This window comes from Carassius gibelio, chromosome B7 (assembly GCF_023724105.1).
Source record: "Carassius gibelio isolate Cgi1373 ecotype wild population from Czech Republic chromosome B7, carGib1.2-hapl.c, whole genome shotgun sequence".
Lineage (NCBI taxonomy): Eukaryota > Metazoa > Chordata > Actinopteri > Cypriniformes > Cyprinidae > Carassius > Carassius gibelio.
The window spans coordinates 6,882,780-6,902,178 of NC_068402.1; the positions used below are offsets into that span (position 1 = coordinate 6,882,780).

The 19,399-nt window shown below is 33.1% G+C and overlaps 1 protein-coding gene, 2 long non-coding RNA genes and 1 pseudogene across 5 annotated transcripts; 3 read left to right on the plus strand and 1 right to left on the minus strand.

The window, feature by feature from the left end:
• The first annotated feature begins 296 nt into the window (after positions 1–296).
• LOC127961762 (uncharacterized) lies at positions 297–3,403 on the plus strand. Of its 2 annotated transcripts, none has more exons than XR_008154499.1 (5): positions 297–413; positions 517–680; positions 1,465–1,593; positions 1,705–1,760; positions 2,000–3,403. It is a non-coding gene; the product is annotated as an uncharacterized LOC127961762 (long non-coding RNA). The 2 variants fall into 2 exon arrangements; XR_008154498.1 differs by having other exon boundaries at positions 517–699; positions 2,000–3,397.
• On the minus strand, positions 3,187–5,292 carry LOC127961761 (uncharacterized; annotated as a pseudogene).
• A 3,190-nt stretch (positions 5,293–8,482) lies between these two features.
• Positions 8,483–12,180, plus strand: LOC127962213 (uncharacterized). 2 transcript variants are annotated; one of them, XR_008154536.1, is made up of 4 exons: positions 8,483–10,044; positions 10,146–10,298; positions 10,409–10,440; positions 11,618–12,180. It is a non-coding gene; the product is annotated as an uncharacterized LOC127962213 (long non-coding RNA). The 2 variants fall into 2 exon arrangements; XR_008154535.1 differs by having other exon boundaries at positions 8,483–10,298.
• Positions 12,181–17,049: 4,869 nt separating this feature from the next.
• Positions 17,050–18,847, plus strand: LOC127962326 (uncharacterized). The gene is made up of 6 exons (XM_052561865.1): positions 17,050–17,130; positions 17,230–17,583; positions 17,661–18,038; positions 18,123–18,251; positions 18,484–18,530; positions 18,611–18,847. The coding sequence occupies exons 1-6, from the start codon at positions 17,058–17,060 to the stop codon at positions 18,737–18,739; spliced, it is 1,110 nt and encodes a 369-aa protein (XP_052417825.1). The 5' UTR covers positions 17,050–17,057; the 3' UTR covers positions 18,740–18,847.
• The last annotated feature ends 552 nt before the right edge of the window (positions 18,848–19,399 follow it).

Here is a 19,399-nt window from a genome sequence, read left to right on the forward strand (position 1 = left end):
TGGAGAAAGACGCAATTACTGGTAAAAAACTTAAACATCACCTTTAAGCAAGCTATCAAATTAATATTCTAATTGGGTAATTCAGTTGTCTAACAAACAGCATGTAATGTTTTTTTTTTCTTTAAATACATAATTAGTGAATTCAGTACATTTTTTGAAGGTATTTTACTCACTGATATGAGAGGACCACACCAGTGATTTTCTAGGTCATACACTATATCATTTATTAGGTGTGGGCGTTTGTATCCTCACCACAGTGTTAAAACCAAACTGACATTCAAACTCTAATGACAACTCCTCTTGAGGTGAAAGGTTGTCTATATGGTGGTCTATATAAGGCACTGCTCAAAGCCTGTCCCTCTGAGATCTCTGAGAGCTCAGATCATGTGAGACACTCTTCACACCCAACATGTGTAAGTTGATTTCATCTTGTATAATATCAAATTGGCAGTACTTGAGTGTGTTTCAGGTATATTTATTAACATTAACAGACACATTTTGTGGTTTCTTCTATAGGTGAAAAAAATTATGCAAATTTTTACAACACATGTATAGTTGAAAAAAGTGATGTAAACTTTCATAATATACATGAACATAAATGCTTAACTTTAAGTATTGAAAGTTCACAAGGACCCTTACATTATCAGTGCGCATGGAGTAACCAAACCATCTTTGCAAATGTAAGTCTCTCTTTTAAAGGTAAGATCTACTTAAAAATTTTACTACTAAAATAAAAGTTTTGCTTTTCAAGAATTTAGCAAAAGAAAAGTGCCATATGTATATATAACAACAATGTATACAACACAGATTCAAAAGTATTTTACACTATATATATATATATATATATATATATATATATATATACATATATATCCCTTTAACTGCCTGCTCAACCAAATGGTTGATTTGTCACTTTATGGTAAACGTAGAAAAGCTAAGCTAATGTTTTCAGATAATCCTTTCTGCTGTCAGAATGTACTATTTGCTGAGAAATATAACTTTCTGATCATTCATTATAGTTCATATTTTCTGATTTCCATAGTATGTGTATGAATTCCGGTACTTTTGCCATAAAGTGACATATCAACCATTTGGTAGAGGCCGATATTTTAAAAATTATGGGACGTGTTGAAAAAAAAATACATTGAGTGTGGTAACTAATGACATAAAGAGATAAGAAATGCAAACAAAAAAATTTTCAAATGCTTTTTTCTTGGTGGGGCAGTTAAAGGGATATATATATATATATATATATATATATATATATATATATATATATATATATATATATATATATATATATATATATATATATATATATATATATATATATATATATATATATATATATATATATATATATATTCACTAAAAATAGATTTTTTTTCCCCATTGGTTTCTTGTACATCACTGATACACCAGCGTATTCATTTGCATAACCTACATTTTTTTCCCATGTTTTAGAGAATCAAGATCAAAACTTGCCTTACCTTGGGGTGTTTGTTTTCAATACACTAATTTTGCTCTTGAGTGGAATAATCAACATATTGCTGTGTAAAAGACTGATAAGAATGAGAAGTGAATTGCATGCAGGTACATTTCAGTTGTGAAATAAAGATCTCAGAAGTTTTAACCCCATAATTTCTTTTTCACTTCCTTGTTTTACTTTCCCGGCTCTACAAAGCACATTTTAATATGTTTCAGAAGTTTCTGACCCATCTCCATCAGACACACCAGAGCTTGATATCATTTCTTCTCTGGTAAGTCAGAATCCCTTAGTATTTTGACACTGTAGTATTTACATCCATGTACATATCTAAATCTTACATTTCTTTCAAAGTATACTTTTTATCAGTTCATGCACTCGAACATTAGTGCTACTACCACTATGATCAACTAATTAAGCGTCAGGAATCCAGCAGATCAAGTTGCTGTGATAAAAGTTGGTACAGTATTTACATTCATTGAGCAACTGCCTTCCCATTTTCTCTCCTCACAGAATCAAGATAGTCTGAACACAAACTACACAACCCTACAATTCCCTGAAAACAATGCCAGTAGAGAGAGTTCAGAGACTGAACCAAGAATAATGAGAAAGGATACAATCTACTCCAGCCTTAAATGTCAAATGTCAATGTCAGACATCACTGAAGAAAGCTAATATATTTATTATACGCCGCATATTGCTTTGAACTGCTGCACGGTTGTTATTGCCTTTTTTTTTAATGAGGATAAAACCTTATGCTTTACTATGGATGTTTTTAGCTTCTTTTTGCAACATTATTATTTAACTACTTTAAAGTTGCTGCAGTGGTTGTTTCATCTTATAGTCCTTGATCAGTATTTAACTGATATTATTAAGACTGGACATAATCAATATTAAAACTGATATGCACTCGCACTAAAACTAAGCACAACTTGGAATCATTTAAGAATTAATATGTCAAAGCTGAAGGGCTCAGAACATACTTTCCTTGTTTGCCTTCTTTGTGTCTTGTAATGGGGTCAGAGGAAAATATGCATACATATTTAATGAGCTGTTGAGACCGTTGTACATGCCCACAAAAACCAGAAACTAAGAGAGGAGCATCTTGTGGTTTCAAAGACAGGAAGGAACACAAAGTGGCCTATATAAGTTTACTTAATGTTAATTGTTGTAGCATATCAATACAGAACAAAAAGGCCACCATAAAATCAAAACTAAATGTAAAAATTAAGAATCCATATGTAATGCAAAATTTGCTAAATATCATTATTCAGATTAGTTCAGATTATTCGGATTAGATTTATATTATTCAGATGAGGTTTGTCTGTCACTTTTATTCCACCTAAGTATGTCTGGCCTTTTTTTAAATAACCTTTTGTTTTCCTATTTGTAAAATAAATGTTAGTATTTTACATTGACCTAAAAAATGTAGGCTACCTTGTTTACTGATAGTCCCACTTTTTGAGCATAATCCTGAATATTGGCATTTCCATCTCAGATTGTTGTAAATTTTACACACAGATAAGGTTGATGCCTTTTTTTCAAAGAAGACCCTTGGCAAATGTATTTATCTGTTTAGCCATTGGTGTAATTTAATTTATCAAACTTGTTTGTGTATGTCCTGAAGAGCATCTATACAATCTGTTTTAAGAGCATTTTAATCTCTTTTAAATGTGTAAGCAGTTCTCATTTCTGCATAATTCAGGCATTAAATTAAATTTAATTAATTTGCAAGACATGAAAACATGTTTGAAAAAAGGAAAAGCCATGGTAGTCATGTACTTCTCCCATAAACCATAAATAAACACGGCTTAACATTATTCTAATAAGAAGACAGTCATGAAAGAACATTGTTACATGAAACAAAAGTTAGAAGGTGCAGATTATGTCATTGCTTATTCCATATCATAAATGAATTACATATTACAGATGATCAGAAGCAGATTTCATCAAAAGACCTGGTCTTTCTTCTGGTCGGGATGGTCTATCTTGAAGAGTAATGGCAGGTGGAGAAGACCCATGGTGTGAAATTCTTTTTGAATTCATGCAGTACCAAAAAGTAATTGTGGCAATTGTAATTAAAATAAGTAATGTTCTTACAATGGAAAGAATTACAAAAGTCATCATCTGTTCTGTTGAATCAGCACCTGAAAAAGTCAAAATGGTAGATATAATGTTAACACACCTACTAAGTCCTACTTTTTTACCAGTTACTTCTTGAAGAACATACCTTTAATGTCCAGTTTGAGGTCATTCCAAAACAGTATCTCCCCACATGCAGCAACAGTGCAGTTAAGCCTCAGAATCAGAAAGTTTGAGGTCTTTCTTAGAGAAGCTGTAGACACATCGACGTGCTCTAAGACCAGCTTCAGAGCTCCACTCACACCGACCAACACTCGTTCCATGTGCGCCAATTAATCTTGGGTGAGATTTTTTTGATTCCTGTATAATCCAGTACACACTGTTGTTTCCCACACAGTTCTGATTTAAAACTGTGCAGGTAAGTCTCACTGAATCCCCATGATGTGATGGAATTAATGCAGGTTGTTTTACAACAGTGTAGCTTTTCACCCCTGTATGGAAATGTAATTATTGAGTGAGTTTTGTGACACTGCATTAAAATATTGTACTTTGTTTTTAAAAGTTAGCATAACCTTATTACCACTATATAGGTTCACTCTATACACACTCTTTAAATAAGGTTCTTTATTGGTATTGATGGTTCCATTAAGAACCTTTTTTATCCTAAGGACTTTTTCATTCCACAAAAGGTTCTGTATGTATTTTTTTATGATTGTTTAAGCACTGTTCACTGAAAGATCCTGGTGGGAACTCAGCATGGTTTTCTACTGCATTGCTTGATGGAACTCAAAATAATTATAAAGAACTCAAAATTATTTAAAACAAAAATATATAATTACCTTCAACTATCAACTCTGTCCCTTCGACAAATTCCATTACATTGGAATAAGCGCTTCCACAATAGTATGTTGCAGAGTCTGAGAGCTGTATGTTTCTTATCACCAAACGATGCACGCCCTTGTCATTCTGCACAAAGAAGCGTGAACTATTTTCAAATTTATGGTGAAACCGAGCTTTGTTGTCATACTTGTATATGGTGGAGATGAGCCTGGGATTCTTTCCAAGTTCATGTTTGTACCATGAGAAGTGCATTGCCATTTGGCTCTGGTAAAAGCAAGACATATGAATAGTTTCTCCCAGTTTGGCAAACACAGGTGGATTATTCAGGTGTGATGCAGTAATGCCTAAATAATAATAATAAAAATAAATAAATAAATACATAAAAAAAAATTAAAAGTAACAAGCAAACTTTTATCTTAAATTAATGTAAATATAGTTTAGTTCTGACATAAAATACAGTTCAACTCACCAATGAGAAAGAGAAGCAAATATCCAAAGTTCATCATATTGCTGACAGATTTTTCCTAAACTAGTAAGAAACAGGTGAGCGATGACAAAACGAGCATCACCAAAGATGCAATGAATGATGTGAGCAACCAGTAGGATGTGCTTATGTCAAAAAGTGCTGTACCAGATTTTTTTCCCCACTGATCTTTTCTTTAAGAGATGATATCATAATTTACTTTTAATTTCTCACACAAATAATTGCATGAGTAACAGCAGCAGCCACCATCAGTAAAGACCTTTATATACATATATATGCCATTTTTACAAGAAGTATGTTTAGGGGAAATGATTTCTAAAACTCAAAGACATAAAGGCAGTGTGCTAGTTGTGGTTTTCTGCTGGTCATGTGGTAACTTGACCTTAATTTCAAAGTGCTTCTTGACTGCATAGCAGATGAAGGGAAATCTAATCTTATCACAAAACTGTGCAGTCATCAAAATTGCAGTCTTATTTTTGTGTGAAGACAGCAGGCAGTGTGAATGTGTCTAAAATATCTCTCATCAGATGAGCCTGATATTAATTTAGAATCTTTTTAATAGGCTACATTAAAAGATTATCAAAGGCTGGACTGTAATGAAATCTGTGATGAACACAACAAAATCACAATGACATGCTCAAGACCTTATAGCCTTGTGGCTTCACAGGCACAAATCGCATCAGCTTCAGTACAAACTGTGAAAGTCTATATAATATGATCATGTGGAAGGTCTGTATGTCCCAAAAAGTTTCCTGTTTTAAACAAATAGTGTCTTCATGTCTCTTCTGATTTTTTTTTTCTGTTCCTTTTTTAATGATCATTAATAGACATATTAACAATTTAAGCCGAAAGATTAATGTTTTTTTTTTTTTTTTTTATTAGTGTCCAGTTTTATTCATTAGTGCCCTGTTACACAGAACTCCTAACAATAAAATTAAGAAACCCATTAATGACATACATGTATAATTATAACAAACATTTGTGGTGTCAAGACTTCATGTCATGTCAACTTAGGCCAACCCAAAGTGTTTTGAAGATAAAAGTTGGTTCTGGCTATGATTCTGAAAACCACTAGAGGGCTGTAGTGAAGTATGCCAATTATTCAAATTGGCTAATTAGATATTTTAACTTTAAATTGCATATGAGAAAGATTTAATACAGTGTAACATAATAAATATGTATACTTCACTTGACTTATTAGGAAGCATTGTACATGATTAGGATAGGTCCAATGCACAACATCAAAAGTTTAACATTATATTTATCCCAGCAGATGTGGAACCAGTTTTAGAAGATATTTCTCTAAGCAAATGTATATTTTTTTATTATTATTATTTTTTATAAGTTTGATGTAAAATGTACACACACACATACACAACCAAAAAAGAAAAAAAAAAATATTAGTTGTACTGATATTGTTAATATGTGATAGTAATTTCAAGATATATCAGATAATGCCTTCATTTACTAATCTTATTCATTCGTAAAATATCAAACATTTTCAGAGAACTGAAAAAACAACAACACCAACTAAATAGTACGTGGCCATCATCAGAGCATATTTAGTATTTGATTATGCTCTTTGTTTTCAGCTAAATCACATATGGGTCTGACCCTGACTGGCCTTTTCAGTGATAGGTCTACCATAGTTTAGCTGTGCTAAAAGCCACTCCTCCTTATATATAAAACACATCAATATCACCCACTTAATTTCCTCTTCAACTCTTATTGACCCAGTGCAGAATGTTACATATTTCAGCTGCAGCTCTATTGCTCTTTGGGATGGGTAAGCATTTTTATTTTATTATTATTTTTTTTTTTACTATAAACTACAATACTATAATTAGAGACGTAATTATATCTTTTATAAAGTTTAAAATGTGGTAACATTTGAACTGAAAATAATGTTTTGTGGTGTGCTATAGTTTTACTTTTTTTATTTAATGGTTTTCAGGCTTCCTCCAAATGACGTTTTCAATAGCAAGTATACAGGCTCTTCCAGGACAAAGTGTCACTATGTGGTGTTCACACAATATTCATGTTTCTGGAGGTCTGTATTGGTTCAAACAAACAGACGGGGATGTACCCATTACTATTGTGTACATGTTATACACCGAAAGTCTTCAGAAGTATGAGCCAAATTATTTCAACAATTTCACAAAAGATCACATAGTCATGGACCAGTTCAGCAAAAACACCACTCTAACAATTAAGAAAGTGAAAACGTCTGATTCCGGCTTCTACTTTTGTGGAGCTACAGTATATCACATGAAATTTGGCAAGGGAATCAGACTTGAAGTAAAAGGTAATCTTTTTGAGGCTCTCTGACTGATAACTGATTTTTTTACATACTGTTTATAGCTCTCTTTTTTCTCACTTTGTCTTTAATAGCACAGGTTGAAAAACAACACAATTTAAATACCATTGTAAATGCCACAATGGTAAATGACTTATCCTGGCCAACTGTTTTAATATCAGAGAAAAATTACACAGGAACCTTCAAAAAGGGTATTTTTTATTTTTTATTTTTTATCTCAATATTATAGTTAAAACCACATTTTAAATATATTTATATTCTTGTTTAATCTGTCTAATCAAATTATGTGGGAAAATTATTCTATAATGTATTCTTTGTGGAGCCGTTTAAAACATTTCATTGAAATGATGTCCACTCTTTCACAGATCATGAGCAATCATCCGTGTCTACTGAGGACTGTTCTAGAAGCATCTATTTTAAACTGACCCTCCTATTTGGTGGAATATGTTTTTTTACATGTATTGTTCCTCTTATTTTGGGGATTATCAGGGAACACAGAAGACAGAAGCATAAAAAAGGTAAACTTTTTAAACATGATTAAAATATTAAGTTTAACCACAAATGTGGAATGAACATTCTAAAATAGCTTTGAAATGATTTTTAAGAGTAATTGATTATCTTTTTCTCTGATTAGTGCCAGCTGCTGAATGTCAAGCACACCAGCATGATGACAAGGTAAACTCCACAGACTTATGTTAAATGTTAGACATAGACATGTTACTCTGAGGGCTAAGTAAAACCATGTACATATAAAAACAAGCAAAGCTTTGTTTTCTACCAGATCACACTTTCTTTTTTTTCTGTTATAAAGAGCAACATATTGTATTTTTGTATAAATGAGAATCTTCTATAAGTGATTAATTGCAATGAGTTTTTTAAAAACACATTGAAAGAATAATCATATTTTTGTATAGTTTGTGTGTGTGTGTGCTATTATCTTATGATTCCAAATGAACAATATTATTTCTAATTCTGTTGGCTATTAAGGACACGAATAGATGCTTTTTCAACTTTTTGCTGTAGAATTTATTTTGGAGGCTAAGGAAAAGGAAAATGTATCCAAATGCTCTGGAGTAAAATCCAAGACTTTTGATCATCACTTTGATTAGAATCTTGATGTACATGTTTGTACTTCTTTGCAGGAAAATAATTCAGTAGTATATGCTGCTGTGTATTTCCCAAATAAGAGACCCAAAACAGCAGGACGACATACTGAGGAGGATACAACTGTGTACACGGACACTACTTGAAACATGAAACTTAATTACTTACTTACTCAAACATATTTTTAATTTATTATCTATGGTTTATTTTTAACAGCTATATAGTACTTTTTAAAGAAATGTAATTTTTGAGGAGATCAGAGATCTGTCTTTCCTTTGCATAACTGTACATAATGATCAAGTTTACAAAAATTGTGTTGCAGTATAGCTTGATTCCTGATATTAATTTAGATTTATGTATTTAGATGAATTTAGATTCCAGATAAATATCAGTGTTTTAGTTTGCATCTCAATTTGGATGCAGATTAAAGTGTCCAGCTAGCCATTACTCATGAATCTCATGGTCCCAAATACAAGTTTTGATCAGTCATAGACATTAGAGTTTTAAGTTTGCTCGCTCAAGACTAACTAGTTATGCTCGTCACTTTCATACTATTTATATCAAACGGTTAAACCCTGTAAATCAACTGAACCCTGGGCTTTCAGAGAATTCAAATCAGGATAAAATCAAGTTTATAAATTTGTGGCTCAGGTAAAATGTATGTTTCAGGAATGATCAGTAAAAGACACAAACATACATTCTTGTCAAACATGCATTATAGTTCTTTGTAAAGCTGCTTTAAGACAATTTATTCTCAAAAGTGCTATGGGGAAACTATGGTGTGCTAAAGCAGTTAAGAAAAATTAATATTATACATTATAATCAGTGTATCTGATCAACAATGAATTTTCTTATTTTGAACTAGTAGCCGTGGACTCGTCTGATGATTGACAGGTCTGTCATAGTTTGATGTAAGCATAAGCCACACCCCCTCACATAAAAAAGCTCATTGATTTCCTCATCTTAATTTCCTTGTTGGTTCTAGTCTGATTCAGTACTGCAATGGTTTATAAAATAATTTCAGCACTGGTGATCTGTGGCACGGGTAAGAACTATTACACTATAATAACTTCATTCATGCAAGATTAATTAATTATTAATTAAACTGATTAGGTGTGATCTGTACACAGCATTTATTGTGTTATCAATGTTCTAAATATTAATATGCTGTAAAATTATTTATTGTTCCTCTGTTGGATTTAGGTTTTCTCATAGCTAAAACATCTTAGTCAACAAAAATCACAGCTCAGCCAGGAGATAGCGTAACTATTTGGTGTAAGCACACCACAAATTTTGGAAAGTACATACACTGGTTCAAACAATCAAACAGTGCTGTTCCTCTCAGCATTGTATACATGATGTTATACAAGCTTGAAGTAAAGGCAACATATTTAAATGGTTTTCAACCAGACCATCTTGTGATGTCTCTGAACAGCAAAAACACATCCCTAAGAATTTCAATAAGATATTTCTGATTCTGGTCTGTACTACTGTGGTTGGCAAAAGTGGTTGATGACATTTGGCAATGGAACACACCTAGACATTAAAGGTGATACTATTTTTTTCAACAGCACTTTTGTAAAACAGCTTTATAAAATCCTTATTCGTCCTTGTGATTTCCAAAATGCTTCTGTGATGCTGTGTGGATTTTATGAAAGACTCACATCTTCATTTATTGCACAGAGAGGAGTTTTACTACACAGCAAAATGAAACAGAAATTACAAAGAAAGGTTTTTATCATCTGCCATTCTTTAATGCTTGTCATATTCATATACAACAATGCTTTTGTCTAGATGATGGTGTGTTAGAGTAAAATATGACTTGTTAACAGATCTGAAAAAGAGCCCGATTTCTGCAAGAGACTGTTCTGAAGATATCTTTTATAAGCTGCCCTTTATTTTTGGTGGTATTATAGTTATTCTCATCATCATTTCGCTCACCACACTCATAATGAAGATACAGAACAGAAGAATGCAGGGAAAGGGTAACAGTGCATCTATTCAGTTCAAAAGATTTACTTACATTGCTGTATAAATTTACAAATAACTGTGCAGTGAAATAATTGTAAATAATTGTTTGTTTCTGATGCCGCAGTTGCTGAACACCATGAAACACAACATCATGAGGTAAGCTAATTATTATAATAAAAATTTAAATTCTCTGAATTTTAAATAAATATATTTGAATTCTTAACCAAGAGTTCCAGGGTTTTTCTGCAACATTTTTTGCCAAAAAATATTGAACAGTTGAAATTAAAGACTGGGTCGACAGGAGTACAGAAAGATTATAAATATGCAAGCCTCTGCTGTTGAAAGAAGTTGTAATGATAATGGACATAAAATGTAAAGAAATTTTTCTAATATCTGGGTTTTTTCAATATTATTTTTATGTCGAAAAACTATTTTGAGATTTGTTGTGTTTTCATATGGCCTGCAGTCTTGCTTCTCTTTTCTATTTAGCTCTAACCATGTCTTTAAATAGGACAGCATGGTTGAAATCCTTTTGTGACAATATGGTTAAAATTTAGTAAGCAAAAATAAGGCACAAAAGTTATTTTTACAGCTTGGAATAAAATCACATTTATTGTTTATTTCCGAACTGTCCCCAAAATCAGAATTAGAAATCAATCATGATTCTATCACCAGAGAATGCTTTTGGATACTTGCATGTATAATATATATATATGTGTGTGTGTGTGTGTGTGTGTACTTGTTTTTCTATTCTGGTGGGGACTTAAACCTGAATACACACAGACTCATGGGGCCTCGTGGTCAAATTGAGGTCCCCACGGGTAAACAAGCTAATAAATCACACAGAATGAAGTTTCTTGAAAATCTAAAAATGCAGAAAGTTTGCTGTGTGGGTTAGGTTTAGGGGTAGGGTTGGTGTAGGGCGATAGAAAATAAGGTCTGTACAGTATAAAAACCATTACGCCTATGGAGAGTCCCCACAAGGATAGCTGACCAGACGTGTGTGTGTGTGTGTGTGTGTGTGTGTGTGTGTGTGTGTGTGTGTGTGTGTGTGCGGGCGTGCGAGTGAGTGAGTGTGTGTGTGTGTGTGTGAGTGTGTGAGTGAGTGAGTGTGTGTGTCTGTGTGCGTGCGTGCGTGTGTGTGTGTGTGTGTGTGAGTGAGTGAGTGAGTGTGTGTGAGTGAGTGAGTGAGTGAGTGTTTGTGTGTGTCCACTGTTTTGCTTATATTATTTTCTTTTGTAAATTAAATTTTAATTTCTTAAAATTTCAAATTAAAATTAATTCAATTAAATAAATTAAAATGCTATTAAAGTCATCTTTCAATCTGTTGCAGGAGTCTTATTCATCAGTGTATGCTGCTCTACAGTTCTCAAATCACAGATCCAAAAGAGCAGCCAGAAATACAGAGGATAGAGATGTTGTGTATTCTGCTACTAGATAGTCCAACAGTGGCACACAATCAAATATTGTAGCTTACTCTAATGTTCATCATCAAGACACTAATATTGAAATGCTTTTACTAATGCCATACATTTTAAGCGAATGTGAGCTCTGCAATGTTCAGTATTTTCAATGCAATAAAAATTTTAAAGATCAAATGCATTTGAAACTTTAATTAAATCAGTTTGTATTTGCTATCATGAAGATATAAGCAGGCCTTTATTCAAGAGGCAGGGGTTGTGAATGGTATCATTTCCTGTACAGACCCTGACAGGAAGAAGCTGTTCAGTGTAGAATGAGACGTGCTGAGATGAATTTGAGCAGACCAAATTACAAAGCTGTAAATATACACATCAAAACATTGCTGTACAATTTATCACAACTATATATTAATTATGCACACATTTCACAAAAATTTAGTACTTTGTGAGCAGAAGCAGTATTGCCATGACCATTATGAATATACTCGACAATTGAAAAAAAAATGCTATTAAAACAATATTCAAATCTATTTTAAATGTGTGTAAACTGGTTTTTTTTTATCGCATAAAGGCTTTCCTAAACGTCTGCGTGCCAGTGTGTGCACATGAGAGCATCACAGTTTGACTGTTTTCCACCCACCAGACTGACCCCAGCTCATCTCTCAACCACACAAACACCATCACACTACATGCCTTTCACACTACTTTCCATAACCATAACAGACAAAACACCCCTTGTTTTTAAATGAGGTGTTAAGTCACAGATGACAATAACTTACAAAAAAAAAAAAATTGAAACAGCCATGAAAGTAAACTTTTATATATTTGTATATTAGTTTTATTTAAAATATCTTATCAGACATAAAAATTCCCATATTTTTAATACGTAGTCTTTTTAAATGATGGTATGGATTGCACTGATAAAAGAGAAGTTGAATTATACTAATATACTAATAACTAATTTCAAGACATTCAAAATTGTTAAATATTATCTGTCACTTATCTTAGTCCAATCTGCAATCCAAAACATGTGCAGTATGTTGGCCATCATAACCTCTGCATGAAAAAAAGGAAAAATGCTGCAATATTGTACCAGGACATTATTCATTAAAGACATTTTCTTTAACTCTAAAACACAATGCAATGTGTAATTCAAAATATAAGTAAAACACCTGAGAAAGAAATAAAGAAAATCCCATTATATGAACACTGCAGTGGATCTATAGTAAAATATTTCATCTTTAGAATAGTCTTTTGAAGTGTCTCTGTCAATGCAGTTTTATCGCAATGTACTGTTAAAGTTATCAACTGCATGCGTACCACTTGTTAGTTCCTTTCACACATTGAGTAATGGTTTCGAAAATAGACTTAAGCCATAAATACATATAAGACAATTTGATGCACAGTGCTCAGGTTGCGGTCAGCTTTTGTTTCTGAAAGTAACAGAATAAACAAGCGACCTTAAGCGCGCTTAGGTCTCTGTGGGTAAAAGTTTCCATACATCATCTTATTGCAGTGAAACACAAGCATTAAAACGAAATGCAGACAGCTATGCTCTTGCTATATTTAGATTTTCTCCTCTAGCATTACCAAGCTACCCCACATAAATAGTGATTATAGTGATTATTCACCTCTTAAACAAACTCCATGGAATTTTTTTTTTCTTTTTATTCTTTTTTTGCAGTGTTTAAAATTTGACACATGCTAATTAGATATTGTACTTTAACCTGCTAACAGATAATTTAACTAGATGCTCTTTACCTGAAGGTGCGAGTTAAAACACATATTCATTCCATCACCCATTTGTAATATCATATGTAAATATTTATGTGCTTTCAACTACTGTTGTTTAAAAAACCCATAATCACATGACCTACAGCAGGGATGTCCACTCCTGTTCCTGGAGGGCCAGTATTATACAGAGATACTTGCCTGGAAGTCTAGTCGCTGTGTCCTAAATGCTGCCTTCAGTTGACACATTCCAAGGTAGGAATGAAGACACGTCCAAATCTAATGTCAGAATGACTTTCTGTCTCCTAAGATGTCTTCAACTGATTGATTTTTGAAGGCAGCATGGAGGTATTCTTCAATGTCTTTGACATCCCATAATCCAGTGCTCCACTCTGTGACTACTGGACCAAAAAAATTATTATGAAATAAATAAAGCTTTTGGACCCAGCCAGTGAATCTTAAGACCTTGGCTGTGTCCTAAATCCTCCTTATACTATTAAATACTGCGGGACATAACTAGGGACCGTCATTTATGGTGGTGGATGAAACCATAGTTGACATCATCGAGGGCACTCATTCAGTCCCATAATGCACCGCATTAATGAGTGTACATCCGATTTGCATTTTTTTTAGCACATTTTGAAGTGTGTTCCACTTTAGGCCACTCCATAGACCACAAGTGAAGAAGAAAGACGAAACACCAGATACACGTAACACGATCATCTGATATGAAACATCCTCAAAACTGTAACATTATGGAATAAAATGTCAACCAATGAAGAGGTAATAATTACTGTCAAGCTTTGGGGTGTTGATCGACATCTACGTTTTGATTATCATTCTGATTCCAACTCATCGTTTTATGAAACCAAACATTTATGTTTGTTTACAAGCAGATATCGTTTTCTCTTTTTTTTTGGGATGTTTTGTATGTTCAGATATGCATACAACAAAATATATACAAATTCAAACCTAAATAGGGACATAGTAGTATACTTTAAGTATGATGTAAAGTTCACTTAAAGAAAACTTATGAGTATACTTGCAGTATAAAACTACTAGACTAGTTGTTTACTGAGACTATACATCAAAGTATACAATGTATTTAATTAGTAAACTATCAGTATACCAAGATGAACTTATACTAAGTTCAGTTTTAGTATAATTGCAGTACAAACTACCAGTGTTGGGCAAGTTACTTTTAAAAAGTAATTAGTTACAGTTACTAGTTACTTCTTCCAAAAAGTAACTAAATTAGTAACTCAGTTACAAATTTTTAAAGTAACTAGTTACTTAAGAAAGTAACTATTGCGTTACTTTCAAGTAAAATTACATTTTAAATGCTCAAACGTGACCCCACCTCTACCCCTCTTTAAAGGAACTTAAAATACATGTGCATGTTCAATTATTTATGATAAATCTGAATATTATAATGAAATGGACACTTAATACAATACATTATTAACAGAAACATGAAACATTGTACACAAATCTAAAAAAAAAAAGTTGCTGTGGGACAAAGTGAGACTAGCCTCCAATCAAATGGCATGTATGTAGATATTATGTTTATATAGTGGATCAATGCAAATAACACGATAGATTTTTGGGAACTTTTGATATTTCCTTTTATTGTTTCTTTAATTTCTTGAAGGAAAAAGTAATGTATATACTTCTATTTAGAGAAGGCTACTTTTGGATTATTTGGGCTCGTCGCCATACCTGTCTCTGGTTGACTGACTGGCTTGTGTTGTTCGTTGTGTGTCCTGTCCTGTCCGATGATGGGTCGTTCGCGAATGAGCGTTAGTGATGATGGATCGACTCGTTCGCGAATTAGCTTTTGATGAGTCGTTCGCGATTCGCGAATGAGCCGACTCTAAGAGCCGGCTTTTTTAGTTGAACTTCGGGAGCTGGCTCGCATATCTGAAGAGCCAACTCTATTTTTTCAAATTTAGCCTATAGAAATTAAATAATTATGTAATAAAAATTGAAATATTATAGTCAAAGTCATTTAAAGAGCCGTTTGTGAGCCAAAGAGCCGGCTCTTTTCAGTGAGCTGAGTCAAAAGAGCCGAATTCCCATCACTACTATGCGTGCTTTCGAACACCCGCCCAACTCTACCTCTGATTGGCTTACAATGAAATTTTACTCTACCTCAGCCAATCGTCAGCATTTATGCGCTTGTCTCGTGCTCTGCCCACTAACCAAGGAAGAACAGTAAAAAAAAGTATTTGCCTCTCGTTCAGAGATCTAGTTGGTCTGATGAAAAAAAAAAAAAACAGCTTCATCATCAGTTATAGTAACGCGCCGCATTTTTTGGCAGTAACGGTAACGGCGTTATTAAGATGAGAAGAGTAATCAATTAGATTACTCGTTACTGGAAAAAGTAATGCCGTTAGTAACGCCGTTGTTTATAACGCCGTTATTCCCATCACTGCAAACTACAAACATAGAGGTAAATTAGTGGTCTCTTCAAAGTTTGCTACTGTTATACTTAAAGTATACTTTTGTAGAAAGTGGGCAAATTTAGTCCCAAGGAGTATTGAAACAGTACACTTACACTGATATTTGTATACTTGCTACATAAAGTATACTTAAAAATATACTTGAACTTTACTTAAGTATACTACAGTAATTGGTAAGAGTACCAATAATGTACTGTGAGAGTCGTGCATAATGAACTCCCGCATATCGCCAAAAGGTGGCGCCTGCGGCTGAATCATCCATGCATTCTCCAAACCACTTGTCCAATGTGGGTACAGCCTCATACATGTACAGATTTCTTATTTGTCGTTTATTAAATAGTTTAATTAAGGTTTATACATGCTAGTTTGCATTACAGAGTTCATTAAATCTTTTTATTACTACAGAAGCTTGCATTTAAACAAGTAAATAAATATGATGGATTCTTATATTTTAAGGTAAACTGACTGATCAAAGCACTGTCTGACTAGTTCTTTAGTGGTTTGACAGCAGGGAGATGTTTCGTTTTTTCAATGAATTAATTGAGGTTTCACGGGATAATATTTATGGAATATGTTTTAAGGATTAAATTATCAATTGGGCATCAAAACGCATGCCAAGTGTGTCCAACAGCCATGACAGGCATAATTATCTGGAACAGCTGATTACTGGAGGAGTTACAACATTCAAATATTTCCTGTATTTCTAGACTTCTATCTATAAAGTTGATCAAATAACACTGGACTTGTTTTTTTATTTTTATTTATATTTTTATTTATTTTTATTTTTTACTATTATTATTAATATTTTTTATTTATTTATTTATTTTCAGTCCGAGCTTACTTTGTAGCAAGCAATACAGAAAATAAAAGGTCAAAATAAAAGGTCAAAACTACTGAAAATTTGCATTTGCAATAATTAAAGAATTAAATTACCAGTTGATAATTTGAAAACACCAGAACCAGATTCACAGAGGTTCCAAACATGAACATAAGAACAATAGATAAGCCACATCACATGCTATACTGTACGTCTTGGGTCAGAGGCCTGAATGGAAATATGACAACAGCCAATCACATGTCATTTAAATCAGAAAGGCAAGTCTTGACTCCCCTAAACCCAGACCTTTCACACCCACATGTCTTACAAACACTCCATAAGATGTTGCCAAATGCACAGAGGACCTCAACTATGTTTAAAGTACTTCTGATATTTTTTCTACCCTTAAGGACAGGTGTGTTTGTTGTGGAAAGGAGATTAGTTCTGCACAGTTAATTCTCACCTTACAATATTTAAGATAATGTTGATACTGTTTCTACTTTTTCCTTTGCAGGCTTCATCGCATCTGCTGCTGTAGTTCAAAAGAAAGTCCTGGAGACCTTCACTGCAGGGGAAACTATAACTTTAGAGTGCTTGATTTCTCAAGACCACGAAAACTATTTCTCTTGGTTCAAGCAATCTCTGGGAGAAGCTCCAAAATGCATCCTCAGTCTCTATGCTGACACTTTAACACCAACATTGTATGGAGACTTCAAGAATGACAAGAGATTTACAGTTCTAAAAAAAGGAGATCTTTTTGCCCTAACCATAAAAGATGCAAAGCCATCGGATACTGGAATCTATTACTGTGGTTCCCGTGACTATGATCTTATAACGTTTAGTAGTGGGCTGTTTTTAAACTACAAAGGTAAGCAAACCAAGAAGCAATCAAATTGCTTGTCCTGAAGAAAAAATCTAAATGTTGTAATAGTTTTGTAATTTCAGGGGTCAATACAAGACAACATCACATTAAGCAATTTTTGTCTGACATGGACTCTGGTACTTGGGTAAATGAGCATGAGTTTAACCCAGGAGACTCTGTGAATCTTCACTGTTCAGTTCTCACTGAGAAATGTGTAGGAGATCACAACATCTACTGGTTTAGGCATGAATCGGGAGATACACACCCAGGAATCATTTACAAGCATGGAAACATAAATGATCAGTGTGAGAAGAGCTCTGAGAAAGATTCACATGTACAGTCCTGTATCTACAATCTCCCCAAGAAGAACCTCAGTTTAACTGATGCTGGGACTTACTACTGTGCTGTGGCCACGTGTGGAGAGATACTGTTTGGGAATGGAAGTCGGCTTGAAATTGGAGGTGAGAAAAATGCATTTGAAAGATCAAATCACATTTTAATTGCAGTTTAAAATATTTAGACTTTTTTTTTATTTTTTATCTTAGAACCAATTTCTGAGTTCGTCTGGACTGACTTAATGGTCCCAGTTTTGGTAGCAACAAATATCTTGTGGTTAGCGATCATCGCTTTCCTTCTATGTAAAAGAGTACATAAACGACAAAAAGGGTTTTCTGGTAAGCTATTTTCATATCAAGAATATTCACTGATGATCATATTGTATGATAATCTTGAGCATTACTGACAGTAATTTTGATGAAATTAAATGAAATCCACCTTAATTAAAACTGCAAAATATACATGTACATATGAACATATCCAAAAATGTAAATATTAAGATTTTATTTTAAAATGTATCTTAAAAAACTCACTGATTACTGCAACTGAAAAGGTTCATATTGTTTACAGACACCCAGCCATTGCAAACAACACTTTCTTCATCTCCTGCTAATGAGGTAAAATTTAAATAAACTACATTTCTTATTCACTCTGTTTTGTTTTATTCATGTAAAGAGTGCTTTGCTGTTGGTTTTAGGATGTAGCGGAGGAGTTGAGCTACGCAGCAGTACATTTCTCTGGAAGAAACTCAAGCAGACACGAGACTGAAAGAAGCTCATACTCACATGTTGTATATTCCACTGCTAGATGTTCTAGTATTAAATAACAATTCTGTGATATAACATAATAAAGTAATGCTGTCCTTTATGTGTGTATTAGTTATATTTGATGTGTCCGAGTGTTGTTATGAGCGATAATAAAAAGAATGCCATTGTTTCACCTAAAACATCTGTCTCTCTCTTTTTAGTAAAAATAAATAATAATAATAATAAAAAAAAAACATTTTATGAAAAAGCCCTTTTAAGTTGGTGACAGCCTCATTCTTTTTCTAAGAGATTTATTATATTATTCGTCAGTGAACCAAAACTGATATATTACAAAGTATAAAACAATATAATTCTTGTATACCTGGAGACAACATACAGCAGGAGCTAAACATCTTCAGTTCTCGTTCCCCTAATAAAAAGAAATCTGTCCTTTTTGCTCATTGGCACGTTACACTTCCAGGCTTTTTGAGCCAATCACCAGAACCTATATATGCACATAATAATAATAATAATAATAATAATAATAATAATAATAATAATAATAATAATAATAATAATAATAATAATAATAATAAATGTAATCAGTTTAACCTTTTAATTAAATTAAGGTTTATAACACAGATACCCCTATCTGAGCCAGCTGAAGCAGAGTTTCAGTGGAGTGTAAAGTTTGGCTATTTCACTCCCCCAGCTGCTGAAATTATAAATTGTGGGGGGGG